Source organism: Antedon bifida, chromosome 3 (assembly GCF_963402885.1).
Source record: "Antedon bifida chromosome 3, ecAntBifi1.1, whole genome shotgun sequence".
NCBI classification, from domain to species: domain Eukaryota; kingdom Metazoa; phylum Echinodermata; class Crinoidea; order Comatulida; family Antedonidae; genus Antedon; species Antedon bifida.
This window is the reverse complement of record NC_136228.1, coordinates 15750741-15762845: the sequence shown is the minus strand read 5'-3', so window position 1 is coordinate 15762845 and position 12105 is coordinate 15750741. Positions and strand designations below refer to the sequence as shown.

Genomic DNA, 12105 nt, shown 5'->3' with positions numbered 1-12105 from the left:
TTTTAGAATATAGTGTGCAGTATTATGTTTGAAAACCAAATTTGTATGGGAAATCATTATAGCCTAAATACTTTTGGGGAATTAGAAGGTGATCCATGCAAACTACACAAGTTTAGAAGAAAATAAAGTGCAAAGGCTTTGCCACTATGGCTACGTCGAAAAACACCCTCATTACATTTTCTTTAAAGAAATTTAATTTCTTCATTGTAGAAACAAACCTATTTTGAGTAAGAAATAGAAAAATATGAAACTAGAGAGAATTAAAGAGGATAAATTATGTCTTTACTAATTTTGCACTAGATAACATACTCAATTTTTGACAATTTCATAGCTAAAACAATTTTTGTCAGAGATTTTTCTTATGAAAAAAAGTACTGTAATTGTTCAGTAGGAGTTGATCATGAATTGTGTTTCATCTCAGAATCTTTTTAGCCAGGATTGTTTTTGTATTTGAGAAAAATGTTATGCAGATTGTCAACAAGCTTACATTGAAAAAAACAAGGGGCCTGATTATTGTTAATGACCGTTGTGTGTTTGTGTTTACTGTTTGCCTGTTGCCCCTAGATACAGGCAAACAAATCCTATCAAAATCATTATCATTAGTTTAATATTAACTTTGTATTTAAACAAAAGATAAAGTAAAAATCATCTGATTGTTTGAAACATGTATAAAGGTTATAGAAATGTTTGGTTATTACTTTATGATCCATTTATTAATAGACTAAAATGCACTGCTTCCCCAGGGCTGTTAGTCAGGGTATTTGTGTGGGGTATTGTACTACCTTACTTTATGATCCATTTATTAATAGACTAAAATGCACTGCTTCCCCAGGACCTTTATGATCCATTTATTAATAGACTATTAAAATACACTGCTTTCCCAGGGCTGTTAGTCAGGGTATTTGTGTGGGGTATTGTACAGTAGTAGAACAAAGACAATAGATATTTTCACAACACATATATGTTTTGGTTTAATATTTAGTTATGTAGTTATAATGCTTTATATTTCACATGACAGAAGATTGTAAAAATCTGTTTAATCAGTAAGTTTGTCTAATAACTGCATAATATAATGTCACACATTTTGGTAGAAATACACCAGGAGTAGATCCAGAATTTAGAGGGGAGGGCTAATAATAGACTGGGAAAAGAAGCCTAGGCCCCATGGTTCTAATAAAAGTTTTAAAATGTCCTCTTTAGCCATGCTTTTATAAAGTCTACTGCTATTTAATTTTTCCAATTTCGGACCTCCACATAAAGAGATACTTTTTATGTATATTGAATATTCATACTAAAACGGCAGTGTGAAATGACACTTTTGGTTTTTAATAATAATCAACAATAAATGATATCATTATTAAATAAAGAATTGTTTCTCAATTCTCATAATAAATATATTTAATTTAAAATAAAGTTCAATTCTTATTGTAATATCCATTTTGTTTATCCATAATTGTTATTTTTTAAATATTTTGTATAAAGCTGGTAGACTGCTCACAATAAATACATTTAGTGGTTTTTGTTTCATTATGCAATTTAAGATTTTTTTAATTAAAAATTTATAATTACTATTAGGTGATACATTTAATATAGCTTAGTGCATTCTCCATACCAATTAATGATAAATAAAAAAATTATAATGTGATGTGAAGTAAGATAGGCCTCCCCACAGATATCATTTTTCAATAATTAACCAGTATCAGTAGGTCTATACATACTGTAATATTATAAATACTATTATCACAACATAAAATGCCATAGTAGCCTCTACTAAACAACCAGAGCCTCCCAATTAGCCTTAATATAAATTGTGTTTTATACCTAAACAATTCCTGGTAATCAAAATACACATTATTACCCCAAAGCAGTGAGTGGAGTTGTGGCTTGGTGGTTATGATGCTTGGCTACCACTCCTGGGTCCTGTCACATGTCAGGATTTTTTCTAAGGACCAAATTACTCCACTCCCAAAGACTTGTAATACGACTTTGTTTATGTAGAGCATCTTGTGTATATGTTTGTCTTGTGAACCTCTGAGGGTCCCTAATGATCAGCAATAGCTGGATGGATCACCCTCATTAAATATGGTTTTAAAAAAAAAAGCAAAAAAAAAAGCACAACATATTATGAATTTGCACTTTTGTTTATAAAGCTAACATTATATTATTATTGGTAATTTGTGAATCTTTATTTTACAGTTGTAATTCTACATGTTATCCTATTTCTTATAGAATTACTTTACATTTACCTACTCAATGTGCAAGGTGTCCTTTAAATTGAGTAAATGGCTCTACCAAGAGATATATAAAGAGTTACAACATTGAATGATTAGAAGCCATTTTTGTGTCAAAGAATTCGCATGCTGAATTATTAATTAAAAAATATTACATAGTTAGTTGGGATGTTTTATTTCAAAATCAATAAATCAAACTTTATAATGTACTAGCGCACGTGCATTCAATTATTCTTTGCCGCAAGTACTTCTGTACACTTTGCACATCAATAATTCACCGTCAAATATGCAAATACATTTTTAAAAATATAAGAAAACATTTAAAGTATTTTGTTGCTCCTATACTTTTCATGCGTTAATGGAGATAATTATGACATAATTTCATCTGTATATGACATGACTTAACCCAATGTCGTAACTCTTTAATTTTGTGGCTTTGGCTCCGCCCATAATGTTTCACGTTCGTTTGCATTGGTCGAATAGGAATTATGATATCTTCCTAATATACTATCTTTGTTTATATTTTGTTTGCAAACGATAGATAGGTAAACTAGACTTATATTTTCTATTAAATAGGCAGGTCATGCAAGACTGATTAGGAAGTCATGTGACTCACAGAAGCAGTGACAATTATAAACACCTTATAGTCAAGTAGCGTCTGTTGATGTAGAGCTGTTCAGTCGGACTGACGGACCAGTGGATGGAAGAACATTTCCAGAGATGCGTAATCCTGCAGAGTAACTTTATGGTTACCAACAATTCTGTTGTTCAATAGTATTGTGAGTTTTTATGTTATTATTTATTTTTAAAAATATTTCATAATAGGTGTACAGTAATTTGAGTTATAAAAATGGTAATTTGTTATGAGAATTACACCAGTAGCCAGCTAGTAACAATGTAAAACTTTGGTTTAGTGGTTTATTTCCAAATGGGGAAGGTCGGATTTTTGTCGAAGGGAAAAGTTATTCATATTTTAAGTAAAGTCTAGTTATTTTGATTTCATATGCTCAGACTACATATGCTAGCTACTAAGTGTATCCTTACCATTTGATTGGCTGTATTTCATATAACGTGTTCATGCATTATTTTATCCAATTCCAATGACTATTGCATGATCAACTTTTGTTAACATTTTGAGAATTTTTGGTGGTGTGCTAGACTTGTAAATGTTTTTTTTCAATATTTTTTTTAACATTTTGAGAATTTTGGGTGGTGTGCTAGACTTGTAAATGTTTTTTTTTTTAAAGCCTTTCTTTAACTAGGCTCTGCCTCATTGAATAGAACAGTCAAATATTCTCCCCATTCAACTTATAAACATTCCTTATATGAAAACAAACAAGTACATTTAGGCAAAACATATGCTGTAAATTAATAGATGACAGGGACGGATGCAGGGTTGTTGCCCTAATGGCCCGGGCAACACCCTTAATTTCATACTAAATGTTTTTTCCCATTTCATCGTATACAATATCCATATATTTATGTTATATAGAAGTCCAGGGCTGGAAAAGAATATCTGTAAATTGGCAGACTGCGCACATATTTTTTTGTAGATATTTTTCTGACCATGCGCAGAATGAATTTCTGAATGAGTAGTGGCTTGTGGTGCGTCATGAGAGGTACGAAAGAAGGCCAAAATCCTGTCATATGGGGATCGTCGATTTGTCCATAATGATTGTGTTTTGCCGGCCGGATGTTTTCTATAATTTAAGGCCAAAAAATCATAATTTTGCGTATAGTTTTGTATTTCCGTGTAGTACCCTGTTTATCTTCATGTCCGTACGTCTGAAATATTAGGCCGAATTTCCTTAGTAATTATCATGGAGTAATACTCTCATTATTTTCTTTGTTTTATTTTTGAGTGTGGTTTAAGCAACACTATTATTATACAGTATAGTGGATAAATGGAAATGAATTTTGTAAATTGTGGTTTTAACTGCAGACTTATGTAGAATTAAATAATACAATTTAACGTTTTTCTCAATTTATTTATATATAACAGCAGCAGCTTCAAATCATTTTTTGATAATAATAATAATAATAAGTAATAGTCATTAATTGATTACAGTTATTAGAAATTGAATATATTGTTATTATTATTCTCACCTTGCTATTGTGAGGTTCAAGGGAATTGTTCGTTGCAAGGCTTTTTTTTATTATTTATGTTTTAGTTTTTAGGCTAGTTAGGGACGTAGGGGGACACAACTAATCAAGCTCTTTTTTGTGTTTTTATGTGTTTTGTCCTTTTCATCTTTTTTTATGTTCTCATATTTTGTTGTATATTTTCATGATTGATGATGAATAAAGAATATTTGAATTGAAAAGGTTTCTTAATTTGTATTCATCATAAATGTTTGTGTTTCAACAATTTCCTTTTTTGGTTTAAACCAGGGCAGTTTTTGTATTGTCATTTTCAGATCAATGATTCGTACCATATAATAGTACAAATTATGCTTAAAAGGGACATTTGAAAGTCAATGTAGAATTATGCATTATTTATATATGATATTATTGTAGTCAATACGGTAAAATGCAGTTTGGAAGGCATGTAGTCCAGTAAAAAATCACCCTCACTGTGGCATAAGCTTGTACCCTGATGAAATTCACATAGTATGTTCAGAACATTTTTTGTAAAGATCATTCCTTGATGTTACGTCGTGCAAAATCTGGGATTTAACAAGAAAATTAGACTTTTATGCAAAATTTTTACCTAACCTCATGTCGTAATTTTTTTTTCTGCAAATGCGACGAAGCGTAACCGAAATTATCATACACCGTTAGCGCCCGTAAACAAATATATTTTTAATAAAGCTATGAAACCTATGGTAGTTAACTGTTTATAGCATAAATTTAAGTATAGTTTACAATAAAATATATAATGAAATACATATAAAGATATCCAAATATAAACTAACAATTTTACAGATACGTGTTTAAAAATGTCCAAATAAACATGGCCTTCCATAAAATGAAGTACGCCCTCATTCATCATACTTTTATCGAACTTGTGAATTTTTAGTTATAATACAGAACACATACAATTTGTTAGTTATTGCCTCTTTTGGCAACAAATATTTTGTCTATTTTATATCCATTTTTTAATGATAGAAAATAATGTTTTTCTATCTTCGAACACATTACAACATCTAGTATACCATTATGATGGATTTTTAGTTGCGTGCAATAGCTCACTATGTAGGTTGGTTGGTAAACACTAACTTGAGCATGCGTCTGCAGCAATGTAATGGCCTTGTTTAGTGGCATACTGCATATGACCCGTAATGATCTCCTGGTCTGGTTTTATTCTGAACATTCTTTTTTCTTCAATAGTATTGCATGGATATCAGAGTGCATTGCATATTTTAAACTATCATTCAGAAAAAATTGTCTGATTTAGACGAATCTCAAACTTTCGGTGGTTTATGTTTGAAAAAGTAAAGGTAGCATCTATCATAGATGCAAACTGGATTATTAACCCCATGTTATTGTCCCGATCTTTTTTTTTTTTTTCTTTTTTTTTTTTCTTTTTTTTCTATATTCTTCTTTCTTTCCATGAATTTTGTTCTCAGAGTATCACTAATTCTGGCAAACATAAAATTGTGTAAATTTGTCGTAAGATTGACCTTTAGATGTAGATGTTCAAGATTTTATGAATTTCTGGTATTTAAAATAGGTCGATAACCATACAACAATTTAAATTGAAACTAATAGCAAAGTGTAAATTTATGTCATGTGCTATCTGTGGAAAAAAAAGGCATGTTATAAAAATAGTTATGCTCGCATGCGCGTTTAAATTTTCGGAATGCGAAAAATCAATTTCTAATCAACTTTCTACGCGTTTCATGTCATTTTAACCATGTAAAAATGTCCAGGTGCGCGCAAATTTTATGTAGCGCTAAAAACATCTTTTTTTTGGCATGAATTATGTTTTTTCAGCCTTTTCTAGTAATTTAAAATTACCTTAGTAAATACTATTCTGACAAATAACTTTAGTTTATAAGAATTATGCCTACTTACAAATTCATAAACATGTTTAATAATTGTTCCTCTTTGGTTATATTATGTTGCACAAATACATGGAAATTAATCTAATGCAATTTATTCTTTACAGATGACAGCGTAAATAAAGTGAAATGGCAGATTCACAAGGTAATGTTCAGATGATTATAAAATTCAAATCAAAATCAGTCTTCCATTCATAAAATTAATGATATAGAATTCTATTAATGTCAGTTTATAGTCTCGGTACTAAAGAAGAAATGAGTATTATAAAATAGTTGACGATTTAATTGTACAGTTAAAGCATATTATCAATAGGAATGTATTATATTGTTAATTCAAATGTATTTGATGATAATTGATAATTAATTTTGTAAATTGAAGGAGTCAAAAAATACAAAATTGACTACCAAAGAAATGTCATTCTTAGGTCATTGAATATTAAGGGTAGCATAATCTTGAAGATCATTGTAACCACCGTTTTAGCCTAATTTGGTATATTTTTTCTTTTGGCTATTTTCACATAACATATGACGTGAGGAAAGAATAAAAAAGAAAGAAATAAAGATTCTGACAAAATCAATAAGATTGTATGCATTAATATGACAAAAATGTGCTATTCCTAACAAGTTTTTTTTTAAATTAAAGTACTATCCAAGAGTAACTATCGAAAACTACTTGTGGAAGTGTCATCATGGTGGGAAGAACATGATAAAGTCAATTTACTGAAATTCATCCTTTTAATGTTCAAACAAGTTACTCTAACCGACATAGAGAAGAGTGATGATCCATTCGAACTCTTTGAATTACTTGGAGCTCCTGGAAAAATTAGCCCGTCAAATGTGGATGTTCTACTTGAAGCTGTTGTAATCGGAGGGATGGAGGGTGTGGACGAGCAAAAGATCAAGCAATTGATACCAAGCTTTCCTGGATTCAGTGAAATAGCAATTCCTGACTGCTGGGATAAGCGTCAAAAGTTGATCGAATTTGGACGTAAGATAGGTATTGATGAGCAAACCAAAATTGGACATGTGTGTGGAGTAAAAAGTAAACCTAATGATGTTTGGGATTTTATGTTTGAACTTGAAAAGAATGGATTTTTCTCTGGAAAAATGACAGAATTCCTTCAGCTACTAAAGGACATTGGCCTGGATAGACATGCTGCATTATTAGTAGGTATCCCAATGTAAAAATTCAAAGTAATGATGGTACTTTTTTTCAGTTAATCAAAAGGAACTTACTGAACCTTAACTTTTGCAATTTAAATGATTGAAATCGGATTATCCATTCAAAAGTTATGGTCTGTTTTTTGCTTGAAAAATTGAACATTTTCCAATTATATTTGCAACCATTTTTGAAGGGTTATAACTTTTATATTAATAACTTTGAAGTCCTTATTTTTGCCAAACCCATAGATACCACAGAGTTTTACAAGACTATTTTTTGGGGGGGTCCTTGACATTTTTTTTTTAGATAACGCCCTCCAAAATTGGTCTGAGGGCTTTTTGCATGTGTTTTTTCCAAATGTCTAAAAAATGTCCTAAAAGTTGCTGTCTTTAAATGATTTGTAACTTTTAAACCAGTGTGTGAATTGACTTCTTTTTTTTGTGCATAGAATGTAATATGTATTTTAGTAAGATTATTTATACAGGTATTCTGATATACAACATAAAATATTTAATGTAAAAAAAATACATATTGTGTTAAAAAACTATGTGGGTATTGTTTCTTTTCATTAAATATTATTTTTCGTAAGTATACATTTTTTTATAATTCTAGGCTAGTATTTGAATTTATAATTATAATCATAAATATTATTTTTGATTGATTTTCGAACTGCTAGAAATAAGAATTAAGCCTGTGCTTATTATATGTTCCATTCCATTTCGAGCGCCGGGCCGGACGTAGACTTGGCCGCACCTACAAGTTACAAGTACATATACAAGTTATATAGGCCTAAGCCTAACGAGAAAGAAATATCGGGAAGAAAGCAGACAAATTTTAAATTTAACTAAGTAATTATTGTATAATGTTAACATGTTTAATTTTATTTCCCTTTCGATTATTAACCGCAAGTTGCACTTTAAATTGAAATACAGGATAAAGTTTAGGCCAAGAAACAGCGTATACGGCAACCCTGACCAAAGCGTGTTTCGGCCGCCTACATAGAATGTGTTTCGGCCGCTGCGTAGCAAATATAAAGATTCGTAAATTTCTTCGGTACATTTCTTTCTAACATACTTGCTTTATATTGTAGCTTGATACTCCACTTATTAAATAATTTAATAAATATAAATAAATCGGTAAAATGATGTTTCGAAGCAAATATTCCATGAGAAGTGACATTTTTCGGCAGGCCTTGTGTGCGGGGAAGTCTAGTTCCTAAAATGGAACAGTCCACTGCGAGGGTATCCAATCATTTATTAAATGCGCTAATACATGCATGTGTAACACCAAATTAAGTGAAATGGCCAATTAGGTTCACGTGGTCTGTATCACGCAAGGCTAGGTCATGCCATGCACATTGCCTGGGCGATGGTAATTTAGTAAAAAGCGAAGAACTGAATCCCCCTGTAAGGAAAATGGTAAACACTTTTATTTTCGGTAGGGATTATTTTTTTCAGTGGTTGGTCTTGTTGGCCTCTTCACACGAGGTCCACGCAAAGTCAAATAAAACAATATGGTTTATCAAACAGAAAAATAAATTAGCTTCAATTCAATACTAAATTAGCCAGATTTTGATAATGAGTAAGACTCAAAACTTCAATTTTTATCGGAAAAATTGACATTTGAGGCGGATAATAATAATAATATAATAATAACCGATTTACATATCAAAATAACAGAAATTACTCCACCACCTATTATGGACCTCATGCTCCTCATAGGTGTTTTCCAAAGTTATTTTTAGCGCATGGATTTCGGCTCGCCAGCTTTTGGCTAAAATATTTAATATATATAAATAAACCCTTAAACAAGATCTTTCCAGACATATAATTTTTATTCACATGGGTACATAAAAAAAAGTATATTTTTAACTTCAAAGACACTTTTTGAAATTTCACGTGTTCAAATCACAGTAACGAAAATCCACTTCATTGAGATACCTATTATTAGAATAAACATATTTGAACAGAAATTGAAAAAAGATTAATAAAGTTTAGGAACTTAAAAATTAAATTTTAAGACATTATAAGCATATATATGTAGACAACTATGTTTATTCCAAGTATGTTTTGACAACAGAAATATGGAAATCATCTCTGAGTTTCACAGTACTTTGTTACGTTTCATACAATACCATACATCCAGATTTTAAATCTTGTACCGATACTGAACATATGATCGACACTTTCTTCGAAGCCTTAAACATAGATGAACTTGATACAATCTCTACGTCGCCAAAAACTGATCATCGAACACCCAACAATTCAACTTCATATCTACAGCAGATTTATGATTACATAAAGAAACACAAGGAACGTGCAAACAACCCAGACTCTAATAAGCCAACATCGGTTGCTATTCCACCTACCGATTCCACAAGCTCAGCCAGTGCTGTCCTTATCATCGGTGATCAAGCGAATTCAGCCACGAAGGCTAAGTAGAGCGACAGACAGTTAAGTGTTTTGCCGCACTATGCATGATGCAAAGATTGAAGACGTTGTCCTACATGCAAAAAACAAGTCGAATAAGTTATGCACCGACCGGGTAATCTTACATGTTGGCACTAATAACACTTACGACAGCCCAGATATGATCCCTTCAAAAATGTCCTCATTCTGCAAAACACTACAGCCTAAAAGTGTTTCAGTGTCATCAATATTCATCGCAAACAGCTGCACAATGCAAGAAGGTAGATGACACGAATGCTCTATTGAGACACACTACTAAACAAAATAACTGGGGCTTCATCGACAACCAACTTATAACCCCCACAATCTTGTTGCGGATGGGGGTACACCTCAACTGACGAGGAACAAGCCTACTGGCCTGGAATATGTCACGGATCGGTAGACACCAACAGGTTTTTCCGATTATTCAATCAACCAATACAGCGCTCGGCAACATACCGCCAACCAACGAATCAGACGAGGAAACATCATCGACACGTGAAGTCTTTGTACACCGAACGGAACCAATAGCTGTCAACGGTCAGGCAGCTACTCAACAGGAGTCTATAGAACCATGAGGTCCGACTGTTTACATGAACGATGGCGTAATTGTTAATAATAGACTGGGCTGTTGCTCATCTCAATGTGAGAAGCATTACTAAAAATCCATTCGATATCATCTGTTTAAATGAAACTTTCTGTGATTCATCGATCTCAGACGACGAAATTAATCTACCCGATTTTTCTATCGTTAGAAAGGACAGAAACCGCCACAGAGGCGGTGTTTCTACCTACATCAGAAAAAGTCTTAATTTTAGTCATCGAATTAACTTAGAAACAGATGATGATGAATGTATTTGGGTAGAAATTAAACCTAAGCGAAGGAGGCCTATAAACAAACAAACATGACTCTTCTGTGATGTGGAAGACACTTAAAGAGGCCTTCCCAATAAACAAACATCTATCCCAACATCTATCGTTTCCAATGATGGAATAAATGTTGAGGATCCTATTGGTATCGCGGATATGTTGAACATTTTTCCACAGTAGGAGATCGTATGTTAAATTGTGACAGCACAACATTGAAACCTAATTACATTAACTCCAGTATGTTGCTTTCCGAACAGCCCCAGTAGTGTATACTGCCTACTATCCCGGAAGATTTTGTCCGAAAGCAAATACAACTAATGTCGGTTGGTAAATCAACTGGTCCAGACGGCGTGAGTGTGAACATGCTTAAAATCACATCCTCGTATAGGCCAATGATTTCGCTTACTCGCGTATTAAACCTCTCTATTACGTGTGGTCGATTTCCAGCAGATTGGAAACATGCATTAGTTACGCCCATTCAAAAGGGATGTGACAAATGAAATAATTACAGGCCTATCTCAATCTTATCAATCATCTCAAAGATATTAGAGAGATGGGTGCACTCCGCTATTTATTCGTTTTAAAATGAAAATAATCTTATTCTACCCTGTCAATCAGGATTCAGACCGCTACACTCAATGTAAACGATGTTACACGATCTTGCAAATGAATGTTTTCATGCTATTGAGCGAGGAGAAATGACTGGTACTGTTTTCATAGATCTCAGCAAAGCATTTTGACTTGGTAAATCATGACATGTTGTTATATAAACTTAAACAAATGAATATGTCAACTTCTGTCATCAAATGGTTTGCATCTTACCTAAGTGTTCGAAGTCAATCTGTCAATATCGGTGGTAAAACATCAAAACCATTACCCTTGAGCATGGGTGTACCACAGGGATCCATTCTGGAACCACTATTATTTTACTAGTGATCTACCACAATGTATCCCTGTAAATTACAAGCTTTATATATGTATGCTGATGATTCAACATTGACATACAGTTCTGCCAATGTTAAAGAAATTGAAAAAAACTTGAATATTGCACTAGACTAGCTGTCAACGAGTGGACCACCAGAAACAAACTTCCAATAAAACAAGCACGAATGTGCGATACTCGGGGTACAGCAAAAGAAGCTGTAATGACGTCATAAGACGGGATGTAACGTCCCATACACATCAATAATCTCGCTACCAAATACGGCTATATTCCGAAAAGTTACGTCACATAACCGGAAATGGCATAATTACGGTAAATTATGAAATCTTAAAGTGATTTTTTGCTATTTCTGGGAGCAGAAGTGACGTCACGATATCATAAATAGGTTTTACTGTATATATTCTTATTCTCTAAATCTCCAAATGACACCAAACACGGCTATATTACA

At 32.4% G+C, this 12105-nt stretch overlaps 1 protein-coding gene across 1 annotated transcript; it reads left to right on the top strand.

Moving 5' to 3' along the window:
- The first annotated feature begins 6289 nt into the window (after window positions 1-6289).
- On the top strand, window positions 6290-7420 carry LOC144838174 (uncharacterized). Its single transcript, XM_078693534.1, has 2 exons — window positions 6290-6380; window positions 6879-7420. Exons 1-2 carry the CDS (start codon window positions 6365-6367, stop codon window positions 7418-7420), a joined length of 558 nt encoding a protein of 185 aa, XP_078549660.1. The 5' UTR covers window positions 6290-6364.
- The last annotated feature ends 4685 nt before the right edge of the window (window positions 7421-12105 follow it).